Source organism: Myotis nattereri, assembly GCF_964212035.1.
Source record: "Myotis nattereri genome assembly, chromosome: 3".
Classification (NCBI taxonomy): Eukaryota; Metazoa; Chordata; class Mammalia; order Chiroptera; family Vespertilionidae; genus Myotis; species Myotis nattereri.
The window spans coordinates 28,890,802-28,917,412 of NC_138077.1; the positions used below are offsets into that span (position 1 = coordinate 28,890,802).

General features: G+C 38.6%; 1 protein-coding gene across 1 annotated transcript in view; it reads right to left on the reverse strand.

The window, feature by feature from the left end:
- Nucleotides 1-26,611, reverse strand: part of WDR49 (WD repeat domain 49) — a gene marked incomplete at both ends in the record, with an annotated part of 111,060 nt that overhangs the window by 43,976 nt on the left and 40,473 nt on the right. The window contains 3 exons of the mRNA XM_081085958.1: nucleotides 8,654-8,887; nucleotides 22,828-22,976; nucleotides 24,883-25,050. Of these exons, the coding sequence (XP_080942084.1) occupies nucleotides 8,654-8,887; nucleotides 22,828-22,976; nucleotides 24,883-25,050 (551 nt within the window). The remainder of the gene's footprint in view (nucleotides 1-8,653; nucleotides 8,888-22,827; nucleotides 22,977-24,882; nucleotides 25,051-26,611) is intronic.

The window sequence follows — 26,611 nt, forward strand, 5'->3', positions numbered from 1 at the left end:
CAATAAGTAAAAAGCTGAGCAAACTGAAAAACCAACAATTCTCCTTAGATCAATGTAACAAATGAGGTCACAGGGCAAATCGCTGCCCCCCAAATCAGAAAGATCTAGGCAAATAAAGTCACCCCTTACCACAGCAAAACTCATGAACTGAAAACTCTCGGGCAGCAATGCCAAGATAGGGAAATGGGAACTGCCATTGACAAATTGCTGCAGGCTCCAAGTGGACAAGTCTGAGAGCTAAAAGTTCCAACAGAAGCCAGTCATAGGGGAACCCCATAATTTTATGTTTTCTTTTGAGGGCATTGACCAGGGTTCTCCCTTAAATATTGAAGAAAAAAAAATCCCCTCATACTCCAGGCAAGGGGCAGGCGAAAGTATTTTGAAATACGTCAGAGTACTCCTTTCATCTTAACAAGGTCTGTCCTCAGGAGAAACTATTTAACCAGACCCTAACCTAGGGTTTATCAGAGGCTAACTGACCTGGGGAAGGGCAATACCAAAGTCCAGCTGCCTCTCGCCTTCCTGTTCTATTCAAGGGGGAGGAGGGACAATGGAGAAGGATATGTGAAGGTCACAGTCCAGAGGCACAGGCTCACTGAAGGTCTGAGACTTACCTACTCATTGGATTCTAAGAGGCTTCACCGCCCCCCACACCTCACCGCCACATTGCTAAAGGCCTATTTACAGAAGTTGCTTTTACTCGGTATATCATGTCCAACTATGAAAAAAATATAAAACATACTAAATGGCAAGAGACACAGTCTGAGGATACAGAGCAAACATCAGACTCAGACAGGGCAGGGATGTTTGAATTCTCATATCATGAAATTAAAAATAACTATTATGAATATGCTAAGAGTTCTAATGGGTAAAAATAGACAGCACTGATTCTAAACAACTTTATATAGAGAAGCCAAAGACCCAGATGAGCCAACACAGTACATTTCAGGATCAGAACAAAATCAGAAGACTGACACTGCCCAACCTCATAACTTACTATAAAGCTGCAATAATCAAGGCAGTGTGGTATCAGCAAAAGAATAGACAATAGATCACTGGAACAGAATAGAGAGAAACCAAAAATAGACCCACATGAATATAATGAACTGATCTTTGACAAAGAAGCAAAGGCAATACGATGGAGAACAGACAGTCTTTTCAATAAATGGTGCTGAAACTACTGGAACTCCACTTGTTAAAAAATGAATCTAGAAAGACTGTATCGCCTTCATGAACTCTAACTCAGAATGGATCACAGACCTACATACAAAACAAAACAAACCAAACCCTACAAAACTCAAAGCAAATAATATAGGAGAAAATTTAAAGGACCTTTGGTTTTGCAATGACTTTTTAGATAAAACACCAAGGGTATAGTCTATGAATTAAATAATTTATAAACTGAATTTCATTCAATTTAAAAATCTCTGCTCTGCAACACACACTGTCCAGAGAATGAAAAGATGAGCCACAGACTTAAAGTAAATATTCTTAAAAGACACATTCTTCAGGTACTGTTATCCCAAATTTATACAGAACTCAAAATTCAACAATGAGAAAACGAAGAACCTATTTTTAAAATGGGCCAAAGACCTTAACAGATGTCACCAAAGAAGATAAACAATTGTCAAATAACGTAAAAAAGATGCTCCACATCATATGTGGTCAGGGAGGTGCACAGTAAAACAATAATGTGATACTACACAGTAGAATGACAAGAATCTAGAACACTGACAACACCAAATGTTGACGAGGCTGTGGAGCAACGAGAACATTCCTTCACTGCTGATGGGAAAGCAAATTGATGCAACCACTTTAAAAAGCAATGGGCATTTTTTTCCAAAACTAAACATGCTCTTATCATTCAGTTCAGCAATTGGGCTCCTTGATATTTACCCCAAAGAGGTGAAAACTTATGTGTACACAAAAACCTGCACACAGATGTTTAGCAGCTTTATTCATAATTGCCATGCTTGCAGGTGAATGAATAATCGGTGGTATATCCATACAATGAAATATTATTCAGTGTCAAAAATAGCTTTCAAGCCATTAAAATGTGTAGTGAAAATGTTAATGCATATTATTGAGTGACAGAAGCCAACCTTAAAAGGCTACACTTAAAAGATTCCAACTACATGAAATTCTGAAAAAGGCAAAACTATGTAGACAGTAAAAATCTCAGTGTTTGCCAGGGTTTAGGGAAGGAGGGTGGGAAGACAAGGTGGAGCATAGAAGCTTTTTAGGGCAGTGAAATGACTCTATATGATATTATAATGGTAGATACATGTTATTATACATGTGTCTAAACTCACAGAATGTGTAACACCAGGAGTGAACCCTGATGTATACTGTAGTTACATTTGGTGATAAGGATGGGTCAATACAAGTTCATCAGTTGTAACAAATGTGGAGAATGTGGATAAGAGGGGAGGCTGTGCATGAGGGAGGACAGAGGGATCGGGACATTTCTGTACCTTCTCAATTTTGCTGTGAACCTAAAAGTGCTCTTTAAAAAAATGAATAAGGTCTTTAAAAAAGCTGAGACTGTGAGGATGAGATAGGCTGAGGACAGGGTCCTCTTCTATCCTGCTGATAGATTTAATGCAGCTTTTTGGTGAACATTTAACAATATCTATCAAGGTTTCTGACATAAATAGTTTCTGACCAGTTCTAGGAATTGATCGCACAGATATACCCTCACTTGTGCTAAAATTTGTATGCTCAAGGTTAAAACTACTACATTACTTGAAATAGAAAAATATCAGAATTACCATCAATGCCTATAAGAACTGATTAATAAAAAGTTTGGTAGACCCATGTAATGGAGTAGCATAGAGCTGTGAAAAAGAAAGAGCATGCTCTCTAGATAATGTGATGAAATGATCTTTAAGCTGTAGCATTAGGTGAAAAATCAATGTACAGGGCAATGTTTCTGTGCATAAAATATGCTACCATTTGTGTAAACAGCATTTAAAATACTATGTTCTTAAAATTAATAATTACATATATATTTAAAAAAAATTTTAATCCTCACCTGATGATAGATTTTTAGTGAGAGAAAGGGAGGAGGTGGCAGGGGGGAGAGGGAGCTAGAAACATTGATGTGAGAGACACACAATGATTGGTTGCCTCCCTCAGGCATCCTGATCAAGGCCAGGGATCAAACCTGCAATCAAGATACATGCCCCTAACTGGGAATACAACCAGAGACCCTTTGGTCCTCTGGCTGCTGCTCTAACCACTGAGCAACCAGGCAGAGGCAATATATATAAAGCCCTTGCAGGGGCCTCATTGAAGTCATAGAACTGGTTGCCTCCTAGAAGGGAAACTGGGAAACTGGGTAGGTAGATAACAGGGATGAGAGGAAACTTTGACAGTATATCCTGTTGTTCTTATGAGTTTTATAACACTGAAATGTGTTATTCCTTCCAAGCTAATCACATTTAAATTAACATGGGTGTGTATGTATGTGCATGTGCGTGTATGGTTTGGTGTAACCTTAAGACTAGGGTACTTACTTCACATGTCTCCAGCTAGTGATTAGGCCTCATAGGCTCAGGATTGACATGAAACCAAGTAAAGCCTTAAGCCGGCTAGTGAAGAAAAGCCAAGCTAACAGAATGGAGGTCACTTGGAGCCCAGCTAGAAGGCAGGCAGAGAGAAAGTTTCCATTAGTGTTCATCCAGTTCTGTTCAAAAGAGAAACGCATCGATCTTGCCCTAAATACAAGCACCACAGAGGACTAATGTCTTGTAAGATGGAGATAAATTTCCCTTACATTTGTCAGCCTCCCTTTTCTCACATTTTATAATTACCAAGGGAACTACAAATTGAATTGTTTAGATTCTCAAAAATCTCAATTCCCCAAAATAATGGTGCATAGAAAAGAGGACAGGAGAGGCACTGGTACCAAAAAATAACACCCAAGGGTCATTTTTCAGGAATGATGTTTCTTGTGATAATGTGAGAGTTGTCTTCAAGAAACAGTATCAGTCTGGATGAGGTAAAGAAGGTCGAGTCTTCAAATTTCCAAACCCAGCCTCCCGTGTTGGACTATGAAACCCACCCAGGGTCTCAGGAGGCCTGCTGGACGCAGCCAGCAGCATTGTCTGACAAGTTTCTTTATGTAACCATGGATGTGATTAATATGTTTCCTCTTGGAGACTGGATAAAATGGTAAAATTATGGGAAGCAATTTGTATACCAAATTATATAGTATGCATATCTTTTAAGCTAGAAAGTCATTCCTAAGATTTTACCCGAGAGAGATAAAGTCGTGAGTGTGAATATAGTTATGTACAAAAAAAAAATCGTAATAGCGAAACTCTCATCAAGGCAAATGGATCAGTAAATGATGATACATATCTACAGTGGGATATGTACTGCCTTTTACAAATGATGAACTAGAGCTACATTTGGGAACAGGGAAATACATTTCAACCTATTATAAAATAAAAAAGTAGGTTACAGAATATTTATGCAAAATAGTCTATGCACAGAGAGATATTTAGAACCTGATGATATTTAGCTTCTTATTTGAGCTTTGTTGCATTGTTTCAACATCTTATAATAAGCATGTAATGTTTTTTAAAAAATGAAACTATGTAATGTATTGTCTGTTAAAATTTGATGACACCTGAATGTCTAGCCTGACCCTAAGCGTGTCCTAGGTGCAAAACCAACTGAAACATTACATATTTTACAGAAACACATTAGCCCACATCATTAGGATGAGAGCCACCGTGATAACTCTGAAACTTTATCTATTCTTGTTTATAGCTACAAATACATTTTTAAAGGTTCCTAAAATCCTTGGGTGTTTTTTTTAAAGCTTCATTTAAGAGCTCACTGCAAAGACAGTGTATTAGAACTACCTCCAGGATACTGAGTGACTTTGATGCTTTTAAAATTGCACATTCCAGGGACTCCCTCACGCTGTCCCAACTTGTTCTGCCGCCAGCTGTGAGGGCAATCTTCGCAGGGTGTGACAAAGCACGCGACTCTCTGTAAGAGGCTTTGCATGGCTCACCATCCCTTCCTTAGATTAGGGATGCCAGGGTGCCAAAAGTCAGGAAGATAAAGAAAAGTCACAGAAATGTGCCAAGTTGCTTGTATAGAGGGATTATGTTAGGCCTCCACCAGAATCAAATAGAATTAAGTAACACTAACATGTCAGCTCTATGCTGAAATGACAACAGAAAAAAGGTTTTCCATTAATTTCAGATAAACGGAAAGTCCTCAACAGAGGCTTAAAACCAGAAAACCAAAGATCAAGGGTCAGTGGACTGAAAAAAGCGTGGGTTCCTTTTGAACTAGGGATGAGAAATGGCAATAATTTAGCAACTGAGCATCCATTCGGTGCTCAGAAGAATGTTAGGCGTTGTTGGAAAATACAGAAGTGGAAGACAAGGATCTTTCCCTTATACCAAAAACATAAGAGGAGAGAAAAATGAGAGTTGAGCTAAGTGTTTAACTAGAAAACAACTCCAGATATGACCAGTGCTCTGAGAGGGGCGAGATAAGCATGGCCAGGGAGACTCAGGGAGCTGAGAGGACCCTTATACCTGAATGTTTATGAGCAGGAATGGCAATGGCTGAGAATGGATAGGACAACTTCCTCCCCTCAAGGGATGTTCCTAAAGATAAGCAGGGTAGGGACAAAGCCCAATCCATCTTCTAACCCTTCCTAACATCTGCTTTCACATGATGGCTGGTTAAATAAAGATGAACGAATACAGAGACATTAACAAGCAAAAGAGGTGTGATAAACCTTCAATGCTCCACCTGCGAGGTATGGGGGAGCTTGTAGGGCTGGCTGCTGGGAGGAAGGAACTGCTTCCGAAAGGAGGCCATAAACAGGGATGCAGGAGAGATACGTGCTGCTACTGTTATGTCTGTGACCCACAAGCGCATGCACACACACACACATTTTCAAAAGTGAATAAACTGAAGCTTAGACATGGTAAGTAATCTGCCCAACATTTGAACTCTGATTTCTCTAACCCAAAGTGTCTCAAAACTTGTGGTCTTGAGGTCCCTTTATACTCTTAAAATTATTGAAGAATTCAAATAACTTTTATTTATATGGAAGAAATGGATAGGTAGATGATGATAGACAGATAGATAGATAATTTACATTAGAGATTTACACTAAGAATTTATTAAAACACAGTAATAAGAAGCACACATTCCTTTGGACATCACAGCGATGATATCATCGCTCATCACGTAGCTTCTAGAAAACTCCTCTATACACTAATGACACAATGAGAGTAAAAAGCAAAAAACAAGTTAAAATTATGGTTAAAATAGTTTTGATCTCCCAGATTCCCTGAAAGGATCTGAGTCCCCTGGGGTCCGAGATCACGCTGAGAATTAGTGTTTTAACCCCAGGTTTAAGCAATAATTTTCTCCAAGACCAGACTGTGGTATGGCCAGTGAATGACCTTCACCATCTGGCTCTCAGCTCCCTTTACTGCGTCAAGGCCAACATCTGCCAAGCCCTCCCCAACTGGCCATGCCAGCATGAACCCCTCCCCGTAAATGCACTGTGAGTGCTCAAGCCGCTTGGCAGGTGCTCGCATTGCGGTTTCTGTCTGGAACTGCTTCCTTCTCCGCTTGAAGATCCCACTCTGGCTTCAGGGCTCTGCTGAATGCCACCTCCCCAGCCCCGGGCGGAACTGATCACTTTCCATGGGTAGCTCTTACCTCTACTTCATTACCCTCAGCTCCACTCTTGCCTTGTGAGTTGGACGTGGCTGCTTCCCCATTTTTATTCCACAATCCTGCGTGAGGACCTACCGAGCAATGAGCACCAGGAAGACACCCTGGACCTGCCCTTAAAGACTGGAGTCTTGCCCTAGCTGGTTTGGCTCAGTGGATAGAGCCTCCGCCTGTGGACTGAAGGGTCCTGAGTTCATTCCAGTCAAGGGCACCTGCCTGGGTTGGGGACTCGATCCCCAGTAGGGGGCGTGCAGAGGCAGCCAATCAACGATTCTCTTTCATCACTGATGTTTCTATCTCTCTCTCCCTTCCTCTCTGAAATAAATAGTCTCCCTCAGTCCTGGCTCCTGGTATTTCTTCAAAACTGTTTTATTTGCTTTGTCTAATTACTCTGAAGTGACAAATATCACTGGTTTATGGGACTGTGGGTGATATTGTTTTCTTTCTCTTGACTGCCAATACATTTTCATAATTAAAAAATGGAATACGGCACAAAAGTGTTTCTTTATAGCTTAGCAGCTAATAGAAAGCACTTATGTATGTGGTGCACAGCTCTATGTGCTTTATATATGTATCAGTGCTTTTAATTATTTATGCTATTCACAGTGAAAACAAAGAGATGTGCACACGGAATTGTACAGTGATTCCCCCTACATCATATACCACATGCGCATATTCTATCCTTGCCTAAAACTCGCATCTATTTGTTATCGTGGCTTTATCTCCTGTCCCAAGTAGAAAATTCCAGAACTCCTTTGGGTCCCATTTCCTGAATTCCTCAGGGAATATGGCTCATCTTATGGCCAGGCAATGCAGGATCTTAGCATCTAAGCACAAGCCTCGCGGTTTAACTTTGCAGATCTCAATTAGCATAATGTTCTCCTGGAAACAAATACATTGCTCAGCGGCCACCGGGGAGCCGAATTAACCGGTTGCCTTCATAAAGTTCAGTAAAACATTTACGGGGGAACATTTCCCCCAGATGGAATTCAAAATGGATTGTCGCGTAAGGGATTTTTATCTCCTAGAATAACCAGGAAACAATGTTTGAAGTAGTGACATGACACACTGCTCATTACTAACAAAGAGCTTTCCGCCCCCTGCACAAGATCTGAACTGCTCCTGTCTGCCTGACTGCAGAGGCTTCTGCAGAAGGAAAGAATGAGCTGGAGTTCTTGTTTAATTGGCCCAAAGCTGGATACTGGGCTCCTGCTGTGCTGTTACAATAGGGCCTGAAGTGATCCTGGCGGGAGATGGGTGCCCGCTCCCTCTCCAATGCCCCCAGGCGTGCCCCTCCTGCCCACTGAGAAGGCTCTGCCCAGGGGAGCCAGCTTGGTCATTGACATGCAGGTAGCACTCCCATGAGCAAAGGCTGCAGAGCGTCATTAAAGTGGTGGGGAGACAAACAACACTCAAGCTGCATAGCAAGTGGCACCGCATTTAACTGAATCATTTTATTATGAATACATTCCGGGCTGCCACTGCGAGCCTCTGGTGTAAAATAGGCTGGCAAAATGGATCCCTGCTAATTACATGGCATGCATATTTCAGAGCTTTCCATGGGGATACAGGAAGATGGTGTTCATCAAAGAAAATTCTCCAGCCAGGTTTACCTGCGTTTGCCATCGGGGCCCAAGCTAGCAGGTAACAAAGGTAAGTTCGATCCTGTAATGTTGTGTTTGTGTGAGCTGGAATATCGCCACTCCTTATAATTCTGTCAGTGCTGCTGTGGTCACTGGCTGAAAACGGAATCATCTTCAAATCCACCTGAACACACAGTGTTGCAGAAAAGCACATGCCTATTCAACTCCTTGCCACGCTTTTTGTTTTTGTTTTTTCTATATCCGTCCTCAGTGGCCTTGGATGGAATTAAGGAAATAGCCTCTGGATATGGAGCTGCCTTGGGAGGGTGAAAGAACAGCATCCTTACCTGCCTCAAGCCTGAATGGTAAAGAACACAAGTGACAGCGCTCTTGTGGCTTTTCACCCTCTTGCTGGCTTCCCGTTCCATGGCCAACAGTGCCAGCTGGCGATTACATGAGATGAAAAGTCGACCGTGGGCTTCATCAAAGTGGAAGAGGCATCTGAAGTCCTGGCTTTGGGGGAAAGAACACGCTATCCTCTGGATGCACAGCTGGTGCTGAATATCCCAGAGTCTCAAAACCTGGATGGAAGGTGATAAAGTCATAGGAAAAAGTCAAGAACAATTCTAATTCTTGACCCACATTTTTTTTCTGCTTCATCCTTGACCACAGGGGGTTGTTCTCTCTAGAGTGTTATGGTTGATCACACTTCTGCCATAGCACATGTTGTTCTTCCCTCATCCATCTAAATACTCCATCAGCTGCAATCATCTCCTCTAGGGAAGGGGTTGTGTTTTGTCCTGGTCCCTGGAACGGGTGCCTGGTATTTAGCAAGTGACTGTGGTAGGCAGAGATGTCCCTCAGAATGATCCACCGGGATGTCCTTATCTTAACCCTGGAATGTGTGACGATGCTATCTAACACGGGAAAGGGGATTTTGCAGATGTGATAAATCAAGGACATTGAGATGGAGAGCTTATCCTCGATGACTTGGGTGAGTCCAATATAATCACAGGGAGATCCCAGTGATGGAATGTAATAAGGACTCAACCTACTGCTTCTGGCTTTGAAGGTGGGGGAGGGGAGCCCCCAGCCAAGGAAGCTGGAAATGGCAATGAAGCATCCCCCCCCCCCCCCCCCGGGCCTCCAGAAAGAAGGACAACCCTGCTAACATCTTGATTTTAGCCCCATGAGACCCATACTGGAATTCTAACTGACAGAACAGAAAATAATTTTGTATTGTTTCAAGCCAAGTTTGAGGTGATTTGTCACAGTAGCAATAGAAAATTAATAATCTCTCTCTCTCTCTCTCTCTCTCTCTCTCTCTCTCTCTTTTAAATGACATTGAAATGTGGGGTTCTGGTTGCAGACTTCTTCTAATGAGTCCTTGTCTGACGAAAGATGAAGGATAAATTCGTGGACTAACAGCTTTCTTTAATAAAAACGTGGACGTTTATTGGAAGTATATACAAACTCCATCTGGGCAGGGATGTCCCCAAAAGGGACCCCTGTGAAGGGGCATCCAAAATGAAAAAGTCTGCTCTCTCTCTAATGGAAAAAAATCTAAATCCAAAAATCTAAAATCTGTCTCGTGTGTCTTTGTCCCTGGTTTATATATGCTGTGGATTTTTGTCTGACTCTGACCCTTTCTAATTGGACCCTTCCTCAGTGTAGGGCCCCTCATTGGTCACTCTGCTACACAGTATCCGTTTCAAAGCTCCGAGCCCGCATGGTGCCCCACCCTCTCCCCTTATCTTGCAACATTCCTCTACCAGTGGTTCTCAACCTGTGGGTTGTGACCCCTTTCCCAGGGGTCGCCTAAGACCATCGGAAAACACATACATAATTACATATTGTTTTTGTGATTAGTCACTATGCTTTAATTATGTTCAATTTGTAACAATGAAATTGGGGGTCACCACAACATGAGGAACTGTGTTGAAGGGCCGCGGCATTAGGAAGGTTGAGAACCACTGCGTATGAAAATGTTTCCCTCTTCTTGTGCCTTTTTTTTATCCTCTGTGAATGTATGTCTTCCTCCCCACTTATCCTGTGGCATTTCTTTATCCTCTGTACGAGTAAGATAAGCATTTTTGCCAAAACTGGTTTGGCTCAGTGGATGGAGCGTCAGCCTGTGGACTGAAGGGTCCCAGGTTCGATTCCCATCAAGGGCATGTACCTTGGTGGCCGGCACATACCCAGTAGGGGGTGTGCAGGAGGCAGCTGATCGATGTTTCTCTCTCATCAATGTTTCTAACTCTCTATCTTTTTCCTTTCCTCTCTGTAAAAAAAAAACAAAAAACAAAAAACGATAAGCATTTTTGTGTCTCCCCCCAAAAATGCCCCCATATATGCATTCCTCTTCCATGGACCTTTTTTTATTCTTAAAACTCCCTGTCCTGTCTCTAAAATTCCTTTCAGGTCCTTTCAATATCAAGTTCAAATAATCCATAAATATTAGACTCTTACTCAAGCACAGTCACAACACAAAGATAATGTGCAGATAGAACAAGACTAACACAGGAAAAAATAAAAAACAGAGAGCAGCTTTGTAGATACAAGTGTTGCCACTGTGAGTTGTGGTGAGAACAAATACAGGCAAGTGACATAAACTGAGTCCGAATAAAGACAATGAAAAACCCACCCAAAGGGGACTAGCAGACCAGCTCTAGGGCCAGACCTCTTGGGTTCTAATCTTGGCTCTGTCCCTTACATAGGGTGACCTCCAGCAAGTGTCTTTTCTCTAAGTTTTTGATGGGCCTCCCTCATCTGAGGCTGTGAGGATAAATGAGAGCCCATGTCAAGCATTTAGCATCACAACCAGCATGGAATGTGTTCAGTAATTGTTCTTTTATTATTACACTAGAGGCCTGGTGCATGAAATTTGTGCGTGGGAGGGGTCCCTCAGCACAGCCTGCACCCTCTCGCAATCTGGGAGCCCTCAGGTAGGGTCCCTAGTCCTGGCCAGCAATCAGGGCCTATTGGGGTTTTCCTTCCTCTGGCTGTTGGCAGCTGGCCCCGCCCCCGCCGCTGCCACTGCTTGCCCCCCGCTCCCCTGCCCCAAGTCGCCTCCCTCTGCAGGCAACAGGCATGGGGTGTGATCACTTGGCTGGCTTGGGCCTTTCTGGTCGAGGCGATCGCTGTGCAGAGGGTGACCTGGGCCTCCCTCTTTGGGGCAGTCAATCATGGAGCCCCCCCCCCCCAATCAATCGTCCCACAGAGGGTGGCCTGGGCTTCCCTCTGTGGGGCGATTGTGGGGCAATGTCAGGGCCCCCCCGACCAATCGCATTGCACCCGCCTTGGCTGGTCTGGCGCTAGGGCATGTCATAGCATGGTTTTCCGGAAGGTCGTCCAGACAGTCATTCTGCTGTTCGGTCATTTGATCGATTTGCATATTATGCTTTAATTATTATAGATTTATTTTATCATTTTTCATTGTGTAAATATTAGAACCTGAGAATGAAAAAGGTTCTTCCAAATAACACTTTTATCCAATGGGAAGATTACCATCTATTAAAAATGGTCTCTGGCCTGCCTGGCATAGCTGTGGTTGAGCATCGACCTATGAACCAGGAGATCACAGTTCAATTCCAGGTCAGGGCACATGCCCAGGTTGTGGGCTTGATCCCCAGTGCAGGAGGCAGCCAATCAATGATTATCATCATTGATGTCTCTATCTCCCACTCCCTCTCTGAAATCAATAAAAATATTTTTAAATAAATAAATAAAATGGTCTCTGTTTAAATAAGTGTTTATTATTCCATAAAGAAGGCAGTCTTGTAGTCCTTAACCTATTTTAAATTGTAAACTCCTTTAAAAAAATCTGTTGAAAATAACAGTTGGACCCCTCCCCCTAAATGCATATACCCATGAAAGGACACAACTTTCCATGTCACTTTGGGAGTACATGGATACACACACCTCCCATACAGATCCCAGGAATCACAGGATAGGAATTTCTGCAGTAATTACTAAATATGTTCACCAAAGACATCCTCTTCTAGCTCCTGAGCCTGTCCTCTTTTCTCCCATCTGCATAAACCTCTTCTTCTGCCTCTTATCTGGGTTAAATGATCCCAGTTCCTTCAACCACCACATTATCAGTTTTCAGATCCCACTCCACCCTGGTAGCCTCTCTATTCTCTCACTTTGTCTTTTTTCTACTTTCTTTCCAGGGGAGGATGGTCATCCAGACGCTCTTTACTTTTAAAAACCAAAGTAGGATATGGCGATGGTATAAAATTCAATGGCACTGACAGACTTTTTTCCCCAGCCCAGGCCTCTCAACCTCAAGTAACACTCCTCTGAGACAGCCTTCTTTATCTTTTGGGGGTCTGGTTTTCTCCATGACACCAAATAATGACAGTATGTGTATGTGTGTGCCTGTATAGGTAGCATATTCACATCACTCACATATCTAATGACTCTCTCCTCTGAAAAAAGAAGTGTTATTAACATTCCTTTTCTCTTTCTCTTCCCATTTCTCTCAATCTAAACATTTTATTCTTCAATCCTATTGGTTATCATAATTTAAAAAATGTACTTAGACATTAATGCACTATAAATTTAAAACTACCTCTTGATTCACAGATACATAAGATGAACACCTTAGGATCCTCAAGAATTCCTTTTAAGCAATGTGTTCAGAATTGAGTTAATATTGCAGGCTACTCTGACCACCCTTACAGTTACTATGACTTCTCTAAAGCAGCCTATTTTTTTTTCATTAGCTGATTAAACTACTCCATCATGCATTTCACTTACCTTGAGATCCTAATCAAGTAAAATGCTAGATTTTATTATGATGAACAAATAATCAAATGAGATGTCTACCATCCTATCTTCAAAAATCTGGTATCTTAAGCTAAAAATAGCATTTGTCCTAGTCTTGATTCCGAGTTACAATGTGGCAATATAATTTGGATCATAATTCAATTATATTGATGATTTCTTCTTAATTTGTTCACATATCCCATGGGACATAGTAGAGGTTCAATAAATATATTATTTAAATTTATTGAAGGTTGTAGCTCACCTAATAACTATATTTTTATATGGCTATAATCTTGGACAAGTCCAAGAATATAGCACTCCCATAAAAAAAAAGAACTTACCTCACTTCTACATGGTTATTCAACTAATTACAGATCTCATACACTCTACAATGATATTTATGAGAATTTTTCAAATATCTTGCAGAAATAATTATGCTTGAGGTATACAGTAACCCCTCCATCTACCAACACTTATAACAAACTTAAACAGACCTAATCAATTCTTAAACATCATTGCCACTTCTTCCTCTGAGAATATACAGGGTAGGACAAAAAAAGTAGGTTTATAATTGTTCATATTGAAAATAATATAATAATTAATAAGTAATAATACAAAAATAGACTCTTATGTTTTAGTTACTCACAACTGTAAACCTACTTTTGTCCCACCCTGTATAAATATAAAGTAAGTTGGGTTTTCTTGGCAGGATTTTTTTATTAAATAACTCATTCTGATTCTTAAAAATTACTAAATTATTTTTATTTAAAATATTCTGGTAGCTCTTCAGAAAATGTTTATCCTCAGAAATATAGATTCTATAAGAAGCAAGACTTGCAAATAGAGTTTAATGTGTCCTAAATATAAATGGAATTGATAAACTATTTTTAGAATGTTAAAGCCATAGGATTAGACATATCTAGGTCATCCTCAAACACTCATATTACTTATGATAGTCTTGCCTTCATTGTCCAAAATTCTGTCTTATTTAGTATGAACCCTGTTCTAAAATATAAAAATTAACTTCATGTCAGAATAATTATCTGAGGCATAGTTGAGTATAGAGTAACAATAACTCAACAGTGTTACTGGACTGTAGTTCCCCCAGAATCATTTTCACTGTATTGTTCAAGTAATTTATATTGGCTTTTAATATTTTGTTGACATTTTGTCATATAAATTAAATAAAAATCTTAAATAGGTGAGCAATAACCTCTCTAGTCTATGATGAGTTAGTTCTTGCTATTAGAGATATTTTTATCAGATTGTGTATATTCATTAGTTTTTCTCAAAATAAATATTATTGTTTTGATTTCCCTTTAACTGGAGAACTCCCTCAATTAATGATCCTACCAACACCACCTTGTCTTTAATTCTTTAATTTTTCTCTATGCTGAGAATCAAAGCAACAGCATTGATAAGCTGCCATCAATGTATATAACAGTGTTCCAGCATTTTCCTAGAAATCACCTCATGATATGTGCCCCCCCCCCCCCATAAGTTTTCAACCACACTCAGTACCAGTGGTTCTTAATCTTGACATCAGAAACACCCAAGGTGCTTTAGAAATTGCCTATGCATGTGCCCTTTTCCCAGGCCAATTAAATTATAATCTCTGAGCATGGGGATCAGGCATTAGTATTTCTTTTTTAATTTCCTAAGTATTTCCTTTGTATTATACCTTAACTTCTCTACTTGGTTTTCAGGTCAATGCTAATCCCCTTGAATGAGAAACATTACTCTCAGCTTAATCAGTAATATTATGTGGCTTGGCTTTAAACCAGATAACTGTACTTCCCTTCTTTCTTAATTAGTCTATATTCTTTTAATCATGAAAAAAATCTTACATTGATGGAGTTTTATTAATCCAGTCCTTTGACAAAATGTCACTTAAATATCTAGTTAATGTTTGTGAATCTCTTCTTTTACATTCAAGTTGACTTTTGGAAAAGATTTTGGCTATAGCTTAGAAAGGACAATATTTAATGTCAATTTCTATTCCAGAAATCCTAAGGAAGTTTTCTTTATTCTTAGGAGTAAAAATAAATAAACTGACAAAGACCTAAGTTTAAAAATTACAATTAAATAATTGTGTGTGTTTTTAATATTTTTCACAAATTTTCAACTAAACTATACTATTTCTAGTTATAGCATGATAACTAAGAACTTGTGGTGTTTGTCCAGACTTACTAAGTGAAGTCCTGAAAATGCCATATTTGAAGTCTCTCTATTTCATCTCTATTTTATATTAGGAAGAATAAGTATTTAAGCTTATGATTTTATATCAAGGTAAAATTTAGCTATTCACATAAGAATGATGACATTTTTTCTATTTAATCTTTATCTTTTTTCAATTATTAGCTGTTTAATAATGCAGGATCATGAAAGCAAATATTATATTACTTATATGAACTAGAACTAGAAACCAGTTTATTGAGACTCTAGACACCCAGATCCTAGTTTTAAACTACTCAGGTTTCTCAACTTGGCTATGTGATGTTACCTCTCACCATTTACCAAATGGTCCCTGCCAGCTCTGAAGTTTTGCCAATTTAGTCTAGAATGTACTGAAATTGCCCAGCTCATTATCTAAAGATTCAAAAATAACAATAATTCTAACAAACTCAAGGAGGTGTGTCAGGAAAACTGGACTAAAGAAACGGACATCACGGTGTTCTTAGTCTTGTTCTGCTGAAGAACCCCTCCCTGCTCCCGGCCAGAGATGGGCAGAGTCATCTCACATAGTCTTAATGAGACTATCTATATAATAAAAGCCTAAGCGACCATTTCAACTGAACGACCAGAACGACCGGTAGCTATGATGCGCACTGACCACTAGAGGCAGATGCTCAATGCAGGAGCTGCCCCAAAGGGGGAGTGCTCCTCAGCCAGAAGCCAGGCTCACTGCTGGAGAGTACAGCGGCAGTGGCGAGAGCCTCTCCCACCTCCGCAGCAGCTCTAAGGAGCAGCAAGCCGAGCGGTAAGGAGCAGCCAGCAGGTGGGCAATAAGGAGTAAGGGGTCCTGGACTGTGAGAGGGAACAGGCCAGGCTGAGGGACACCCCCCACCCCAGTGCGTGGATTTCATGCACCAGGCCTCTAGTAATAATATAAGAGTGAGGGGAGAGTAGAAGACAGACTCAGATGACTCTATGGAGTCATCAAACATTTACTACTAATTCCTGCCATTCTGCAGGAAATGGATATAAAATGACAATAAAAAGGAGAGAATATATATCAATCACAAGGGGATTTTGAGAACAACAGTGCAGCAGCTCAGGTTTCCAGGGGTAATCCACAGAAATGGACAGCCTACGTGCAGATAATGGATAACAGGAAGTGAGAGCATTGGTTTTCCTGAATACACCTTTATGTATTAACAAGTCCATTTATTTAGAATTTGAGCCTTTGGATAATCCACAAAAGCATAATCAGTGACTAGTTAAAGGCAATTTTGTTTGATATATGCTGGCAAGATGCCTCAGCTAACATTTTATCTTAAAGTCAAATAACAAATCTTCCTTTAAAAAAATATTTCCACTATTTTTCCAATACTGAAGTCAAATAAAATATTAATCACAAATTAAAATCTTCTCTTGTGCTATTCATTTTTAAATTGTTATCATAACCATTCTTCTTGTCTCTTTTTTTTCATTCTTTTTAACAAAAATGAGAAAAGACATACAGCTGTAGGACTCAGATTTTTATGATGTGTTTGTTTGTGGATTCTGACATTGACATTGAAAAACTCAAAATGTTTTCTAACACTATGTATTGTTCTGCAGAAATCGCATTGATTTCCCAGTTCAGATTTGGCAATACATCTAACTAATGTCAACATTTCATTTTAGGTGCTCTCTTTCTTAGAATAAAAGTTCATTGGGGGAATTTTAAATTTTCAATGAAATTGATTTTTTCCATTCTCATTATTCACACAATACTGGGAGGGGAAACAAAATTTTTGCTTGTCTTTAGAAAGATTTCTAACTTTGCTTTTCAAAGATCACAGTTCCTCTTTTATTCTACAAAGTAAATTTTAACACTTGAAGTTTCCTTTTTAAGTTCTTAAAATTTATACTAACCACAGCTTTGAAGGAAATAAATAAAAAACAGGTAGAACAAAGGAACTCTGGTTTGAGTATGACCGCAGAGTAGGTTTCTGTAGGGGGCCTTCCTGCTTCAAAGAAACACAACTCTGAATAAAACATAACTGCTGCCTTGCTGGGCCTTCAGGGAGTGGGGACAAGCTCCACTGTTCTAAAAGAAGAAAGAGATGAAAAGAAACAAACTCAAGATGGAGACAGTGAACGGTAGGCACAAAAGCAGAGACGACAACCAGGCGCCTACGCCTTGGACCAGCAGCAAGATGGGGCACTGAGGCAAGAGACGGTTCGATTAAACTGGATGATGGAAAAGGAGAATGCAGTAGCCTCAGGACAGAGTTTTCCTCATTTCCACTATCAAAATAATATAAATCTCCTCTGAGCAAAGCATCTTCCATTTAGTTCCTCAGAATGCCCATAGTTTAGCAACAGCAAAGAACAAAGTACCAATAAAAGATAAGCAGCCCGGCCAGTGTGCTCAGTGGTTGAGCATCAACCCATGAACCAAAAGATCACCAGGTCCATTCCTGGTCAGGGCACATGGCCAGGTTACAGGCTTGATCCCCAGTAGGGAGTGTGCAGGAGGCAGCCAATTGATGATGTTTCTCTCTCTTTGATATTTCTATCTCTCTCTCCCTCTCCCTTTTTTCTCTATAAAAATCAATAAAAACATATTTTTTTTTTACAAAAGATAACCAAATATAAAAGGTAAGAAGTCACCCTGACGTAGAATCACCAGAATAGCAACTCTCAGCTTTTGAATCACCAAGGACTCCAGACATTGAAATTATCAGATAAGGATGTAAAATAATATTATGAAATTAAAGAGCTAAAAGTCAAAATTCCAAAAAATGAACAATGAAAGACTATTCACAATTGCCAAGCAGTTTTGAAATTATTTTTAAAAAATGATGATAAAATTAAAAACTCCAGTGTATGGGTTATAATGAGAGTGGGCACACCGCCATTAGAAACACCCCTTTTAAAGTTAAGAATATATATAAGGGTGTTTTCTAAAATATGGAGGGAAAACCTAAACAAAGAATAGGAAACAAATTTGTGCATAACTTTTTTTCTGAAAAACAGTTAAAAGAATGAATAGTGGTTAAATACAGGATGTGCTTTCTCAATATTTTAAAGGTGTCAAAATATCAAATTCAATGAAATTCCAATTCAAATACTAATATGGTTTTTATGGAACATAAATATTGATCCTAAATTTATTTGGAAGAATAAAATGCCAGACAATAGTTAAAATTAAAAAAAGAAAAACATAAAAAGTAGGAGTTGCACTACCAGCTATCAAAATGTACAGTAAAGCTATGCTAGTTAAATAGTGGTAAGTTAGTGTAGGAAAAGACATGTAAACTGATGGAACAAATGAAGCATCTGGAAACAAATTCATGCATATACAGTACTACAAATGATGAAATTAATAGCATTCCAAACCAATGAGAGAGAAATTATTTAAAAAATAATCTTGGATATCCATTTGTAGAAAACAAAAACGTCACACAAAAATAAACAACAAAGTTAAGTGCAAAAAAATTCTACAGCATAAAAAGTATTAGCAGAAAATAAAACAGAGAATTTTTATAAGTATAGGTGTGAAAGGCATTCCTAAGCTAGATACACAATCCCTAGCCATAAAGAAAATAATTTCTTAAGATTCAATTTTATAAAAATTAAAAATATTTTAATAAGAAAAATGATATAAACAAGGGTAAAAGATATAAGCATGAAAGACATATTTGCATCTTATAAATAGAGAATAACCAAAATATTTTTCAGACAATAAATCAGTGAGAAAAAGACAAAGTCTAGCTAATAAGATTAAAGACATGCTCAGATAATGCACACACAAAAAACACAAGAAATGCAAATGGCCAATAAATATTTGAAAAAAAATTTACCCTAATGTTTTATCATCAGATTCACAAAAAGAGGAACAAATCAATGGTATCGACTATTGATAAGAGCTTAGGGAAACTGGGATCTTTATACACCCTGAATGAGGATTCCAATTAGTGCAACATTTCTTAGTTGAAATCACCAATATTTATAAAAATTCTTTAAGAAGTGCATTTCTGTTGACACAATAGTGTAACTTCTAGAAACTTATCACAAAGAAATTTACTTATGAGGTATTAATGGTGTGTGTGTGTGTGTGTGTGTGTGTGTGTGATAGTTGGTTTATAACGGTAAAAAAAATAAAAACAATGTCTTTTTTATACATAGTTGATTAAACAATTAAGTTATGGCCATCCATACTATAAATTACTATGTAGCAGGTAAAAATTTGATCTATGTATACTCACATGGGAAGATCTTTAGGAGAGATTATTTAGAAAAAAGCAAGTTGCAGGAAAATATGATTCCTGTGATACTATTTACCAGAAAACTAAAAAAAAAAAATTGCATTTGTACACACACATAGAATGATACATATAATAACATATGATAAATATATCATACACAATAATACAATATATTAAGTCATAATAACACACTATGAGAATATACACATCTACTGTTAATAGCTATTTAGGGAGAGAGGAATTTATTTGAAAGGGAAGTTAGCAGGAAGAATATACTCTTTTTTATTACATGGTTCTTCATATGTAATTTTTATGGGAGGGTATTCATTCATGTACTTACATAATTAAGACAAAATGAAAATGATTATTCCTGGGTAAATAGAAGGAAGTTGAGGATGGGGGGTGGGGGTGGAGTGCGGAGGGTGATACAGAAGGAAAAGGAAGACAAACAGGTAAGATGGAGGTACCAACACAAAAGTCTAACTTTGTATTTTCCTTCCCAACCTTAGGACTAAAATACAGAAACCAGGCCCTGGGCAAAATCAGAACCTCAAACAAAGGATTAAGTTACAGCGTGATCTGCTTCTGGTGGGTGAGTGAGGATTAGTATCCCAGGAGAGAAGGGTTAAGAACAGCAGAAAAGCCTAATCAGGTCCACTGGTTGGAATATCAACCCCTGGGCCGAAAACCCTCTCACTCCCCATGGTGATTCCTTCATCAAATGACCAAGTTGCTGGCTTCCAGCAGGGCCTTGCCCTCCGTGACTGCCATTTTATGAGGCAGTTTGGAATGCAAAAAAAAAAAAAAAAATGCCCTTGGACAATTATTTAGTATGCTACCAAGTTCTATAGGGATAAACTTACTGCTTATTCAGCACTGGAAAGTGGTAATAGAGCAGTCTTCCAAAAGAGAACTAGTCTCAGATCATTTTGGGAGGAAATTATTTCGACCTCCCTTACTTTGCTCTGAAAATCCTCTAATTTAGCAATTCATTGACCAAAACATGGTTCACTCAAAGGCTCTTTTTAAAAAAGGATGCTTCCTTTCATTTTCCCTGTTCCCTAACTTATCCCCAGTCTATAAAATACCCAAAATAATTTTATGGCAATAAAGCAGAGGCTTACCCTGAGAGCAAAAAGCCCTGTTGTTTGTTGTGAAGACATAAAGACTGTGATTATCATGCATTTATCAAAGGAAAATGGATTCAGACTAATGTGAAAGACAGCATGACAAGCTTAATTATAATGTAATGCTTTTAGAAGTCCAAGCAAAAATAGAAAGATAAAATGCTTTGAAAGAGGCCAGGTAGTCTTAACATTGATAGTAGCTGTACACAATCAATTCTGACTCTAAGGACATTTTTTTTTTACCTTGCCTTTAAATTTATCAAACCTTTTAGAGAACTCTGTAATGATAAAATATTTGGTATTTAATTTATATTTATGTTTGATAGATATTTTTAATTTAACTAATAAATAAATTTATTATTTACTCAGTAATTATTGAGGACCTCTATATGCATTTCACAATCCAAAAGAAGACATAGCCCCTAACTTCACAAATTCTATCAGTTAATTGAAAATTACACTATTTTATATATTATGAATTTAACATGTGTTTAATGTGTACGAATGTGTGCAAGTTCCTGGGAAACACGAAAATCAACTCCACAAGTAATCTTTTCCTCTAGAATACAATATGTACATATACAACCTTCAGTATACAAGACAATTTGTCTTAAATTCAATAATGAAAGTTAGAGCAAAGTGCTAAACGATCTCAAAAAGTAAAAAATAAATATGAGTAGGGCATCAAAACAAGGTTTCACTCTGAGTTTCTTTGGTACTTGCGATTCACAGTAATGTGTCTTCCCTTCAAGCTGTCAACAACTGATCATGGACCCAACACTACAAGGTGCCAAGCACTGTGATAGAATACAAGGGGAAAAGATCCTGACCCTGCTTAAGGAAGCAAATAACTCTTTCAGTTCCACATGACACAGACGCCAATGAGGGACACACAGGTGCAACGGGAGTGCAGGGAAACACCTAGGGGTGCATGAAGGACTCCACAAGTCTGAAACGTCCAGGACAGCTAGGAATGTGCCTATTGGTCATAGAGGAGAGGGGACTGAAGGCAGAAGGAAGAGCATCCTGCAAAGCCATGAGGCAGCACAGTGAAAGCAGCCAGGAGGTTGATCTGGCTGGAGCCTTAGGTGAATGGAAAAGGAAAGCAGGAAGTAGATTGGGGGAGGGCTTTATATAAGAGAGCAAGCATTTTAGAATCGATGGTTAGAGCAAGGGAAAAGATGAGGGTTGTAGAAATGTTCTTAATGGAGGGGAGATTGAAGTCAGACCCATCTTAAAGTGGGGAGATATGTCAGTAAAGCTTTGTAGTCTTTAGAGCAAGGGAATATGAGATTTGGAATTTGAATGGTGGCAGGAATTAGCAGTTGATTGGCGAAGCTTAAAGGAAAGGGAGAGGATTTCTGTGATAGGAACACAGTAAAATATGCTCATTTGGCAGGACTTATGGGTCGAGTGAGGTTAGGAGCTGAAGATGAATTTCTGGTTTTTACTTTAGAATAAAAAGGTTAGATTCACTGGAAGAGTCTCAGAAGCTGCCCCCCAAAGCCTATTGCTTCACAACCAGGTGTCTTGAAATCTATATATGTTCACTAGATCTAGAAGTCATGCATTGTGTAAAGTGGAAATTTTACAGAGGAACAAATGATGGATTCTTAGAGATTAAGAATTTTTCCTGAGGGGAGATAAGTAGTAAATAATGTGGTCAGAATTCAACAGGGACTATCGGGCTCCAGTGCCATGTTTTTCCATCATATTTAAAGTATCCCATCAATATCAAATAGAAATGAACTGATATGCTTAATTTAAATGTTCTTAATGTACTTGACATTCTTCAGATTAACTTTAATTTCTTACTTATTGAGTCTTCAATACTGAAGCAACAACAGCTAATCAGCTGTGTCTCACCAAAGTAACATTTCCTCGTCCCCATTTCTGTTTTTCTTCCATTGAATTAGTGAGAACTCTTGAAACTCTCAAGATATGACCTATTAAGAGCTCAATAATATGAATTAAATTCATGAGTATACAATTTTTAAAAATTTTTATGAAATACTTTGTCCCACTACCTGGGACTCTTGTTACGTGAACATCAGTCTATTTTGCAAATGTAAATTTCCAAAGACATAGTAGTTAGCCAGTATATTTTAAAATCTAAACCATCTCTTAAAGTAATTGAGTATCAATGATAGATTTGAGTAGAACTGGGGAAGCAGAATCCCATAAATGCACAATGTTACTTACTTTATCTTTGGAGAAGCTGAAAAGTTGTTTTCTTGCAGCAAAGAATTGGACAGCTATTACACTGGCTGAGTGACCCCAGAGAACACCAACTGGCTTAGAGACCACATAGGGGTTCCAAAGGCAGACTTTGTTGTTAATGCCAGCAGTTGCTAATCAGAATCAGAAAGAAAAAATGTTTTTAGTAACATTAATAGCCCACATTTTCTTTTTGAAATGAACATATCTTATATCTGTAGACAAGTGCCAGTCTCAAAAAGATGGAAAATCTTGTCATTGCCCAGCTCAGGTTCATGCGGCATGAGCTCTATCATACAAATAGCTGAAACCAAGGGAGCAGGGGGAGAGGTACTCATGAGGTGAAAGGCCAACACAGTACCATCTAGGAAGCAGCCAGTGGCCCAACCACGTGGGGACAAAATCCTGCTTTCTAGTCCTTATATTTCCACCCTCCAGCCAACACAGCTTAGGAACATAGTCATATTAGTTATCCCAGGAGTAAGAAAGAACTAAACAATATTCAAAGTTTCTAAATTTAAGTTTTTTAAAAAACTAAAAAGAAGTAAATTATTTTCACTGCTGTGTAAATGATTATTTACAAGCAAACAAGAAGCACAAATATATTTTTGACTTGTTTAATTGAGAGAATACGGTATTTTTTTTAAGATAAATTGGCTGTACTCAGGGAGCATGTCAGGAGCAGGGACCACAGTGCTTCTTTGGGTCTATGGAGAAACCAGAAGAGCATTCTTTGTTGTGCCCTCAGAGAGGGCCAGCTGGAGCTGGCTTATTCACCCTCATTTTGTCAGCACTGGCCAGGTACAAAATAGTGACCAGTGGAAAGGGGTTGACCTAAGCAATCAATCAGTCAATGAAATGCCTGATATTTGAGTCCTTCCAAAGTCAATTCACCAACCTCCCCAGTATTCTCTAATAAATTAGCAATACTCCTTGAAAGTTTAATGTTGGCAGATTCCTGAATTCATATTCTGAGTATCTTTTACTATAGTTGTCAGCTATTATTGTTGGAAATGTAGGGACTCAGTACCTAAATTGATACTTAGTATCTATTAATAGAAGTTTATCAGTACTCTTCATATGAATGCTAGTTATTGAATGAGGGTTAAAATGATCCCTTCTGTAGACCACATATGGTCATTCTCTATAACTACCCTATTAATTTTTCAATAGTGCCTCATTTTTTTAAATAATGTTTGATCTAATATCATACATACCAAATTACCAGCTTTCAAATGTCTCTATATTTAAACAGTTAATGCCTGAAACCCTTTATAGCAGTGGTTCTCAACCTTCCTAATGCCACGACCCTTTAATACAGTTCCTCATGTTGTGGTGACCTCCAATTTCATTGTAACAAATTAAACATAATTAAAGCATAGTGATTAATCACAAAAACAATATGTAATTATATATGTGTTTTCCAATGGTCTTAGGTGACCCCTATGAAAGGGTAGTTCGACCCCCAAAGGGGTCGCGACCCACAGGTTGAGAACCGCTGCTTTATAGCTTATTTCCACAGCTAAAATATGTTCTTGTATATCAAAAGAAAAACTCTTCTTTAATAAACTACAGCTAGGATAACCTGAAAATTTTCAAAAACCACTAGAGGTTGTATTCTGAAAGGTGAAAATGTTCTATATTTTGAAGTTCATATGTATGTGGGTGGGGGAATGGGTAGCAAGGAAAATCATGTATTTGGGGGGGGCGGTTAAGGTTTTGGATGTGTTAGAATGATGGTAGAATCGCAGACAATGCACAAACTGTCTTCTTTCTGTGTATCACTTTACTACCCTACCAGTGCTAATAAAAACACTCATTAAAGAATTGGGCACTTCCTCATATTTTCACCCCAGTGTAGCTCATGTACACCGTGCATTATAATGCATCATTATCAGACATTCTCAGGCAATAAAATGTAAGCTCCTCAAGTTGGTCTCTCTGGCAATAAAGCAACTAGGTGAAGAGGCTTCGTGCATACAAATAGGCATCCAGACTATCTATGAGGCCCCTGTAGTTATCATAATTTATTTTACGTACCAATTAAATTGAGCCGAGAGTGGTAATCAAAAGCATGAATGCCCTGGGCAATGTTGAAAGATGTCATTTGAAGATGCTTTTTTGGTTTTTCTCTCCAAGCCAGCACCACAGTGTTTGTACTGTTGGTTGTGCTGGAAATGATGGCATCTAAAGAGGCATTGTAAGTAACTGATTTAAAAAAAAAAAAGGAAAATAATATTTAATTGATTTCTCACAAGACATGAACAAAATAGAACCATTTTAATATGTATAGTTAAAAATTAAACTCAGATTACCCCTCCACCGACCTCCCATTAAAGAACTCACAGTGGAAAGTTACAACATGGTCTGCATTTAAACTTTTTACCCAACCTAAGGCTACCTTGAATGTTTTAATTGGAAGACATGGCAGGAAAAAATATTAATCACTCTAATTATATGGAATTCTGGGGATCGAAGATGAGTAAGTAATTGCTCAAATCCCTGGGTTCTTCCTCCTGGGTCTGAGGCAGGCAAACAGGAACTTAATGGCCATCTGCTTCTCTCAGAGTTCCAGCTCATGCCCAAACCATGGCTTATTTAAGTTGTGCCTGGTCTAGAATGTTTGAGGGTGAGACAGCCAGGGCTCAATTCCCTGCGAAGACTCACAAACACAGCTAGAGACTTGGGTAAAATGGCTATTCCTGCCTTCCTCGTGACCCAGTGCCAGAAAATGTGGAGCAAAAGCCTATTGCCCAAGCAAGGAAAGGGAGGACTCTGTTCAGGAGAACCTTTCCATTCTTTCATACTCCGGCTCCAAAAGCAAAGATCTTTTCCCAACTTCCAACTATGGCTGCCCTCATGACATTCGCTTATACATTTTGCTCAATGATTTGTGCCCAGAGTTGAAGGATTTCTGATTTGACCTCAAAATCAAATTCCTGCCTTAGGACAAAGAAGGATGTTGTAACTTTGCACAGCTTGAAGAATGTTGTTTTAATAGAATGGCCCTTAGAAATAGTCCTGATCTCTATATTATATAAAATCAAGAGTGAGACTGCTGGAAAACAGTTCTCAATGCACTGCACTTCTTTTGAAAGTAATCACTGACTCTCTTTGTTCCAGACCATCTTTTCAAAGACATTTGCTTAGGAAAAAACCTTGAAACGTAGATTTGGTGACTCTCTTTGCAGCAAAATGTACACAAACTTACAACCCAGAATAAGAAAAATAATGTGTTTCTCTGGAATGAAAGGCAGACATGCATCGAGTTCAGTAAAAATGATTCAGCTTCTCTAAGCTTGGGGTGTCTTTCCTGTAACACAGCCCACTGCATGTGCAGGCATTCACCTGGGACCATGCTTTGCTGCTGTGGGACTTGCTAGCAAGGGAAACTGACACAAATATGCTTGTTATGCTGTGAGTAATAATATCCTTTTGTCTTTAACACAGGAGTCTTATACCCTCTGTCATTTTAAGATTTTTTTTTTAATTTTTATTTCTCCAAGTGAGCACCACAGTATTGGTTTTGTATTGTTGGTCATGCTAGACATGGCATATATATACATATATATACATACATATATACGTATATACATATATATATATATACATATATATATACATATATATATTTAATTACTAAAGGCAAGAAAATTTTGAGAGGCAGGATAACTCAATACATTTCTTTTCCTCTAACCTTCTATTGAGTTAATAACAACTAGAATTTATTCATTTAAGAGCCTATATTACATTATGTGAATAGCTTAAT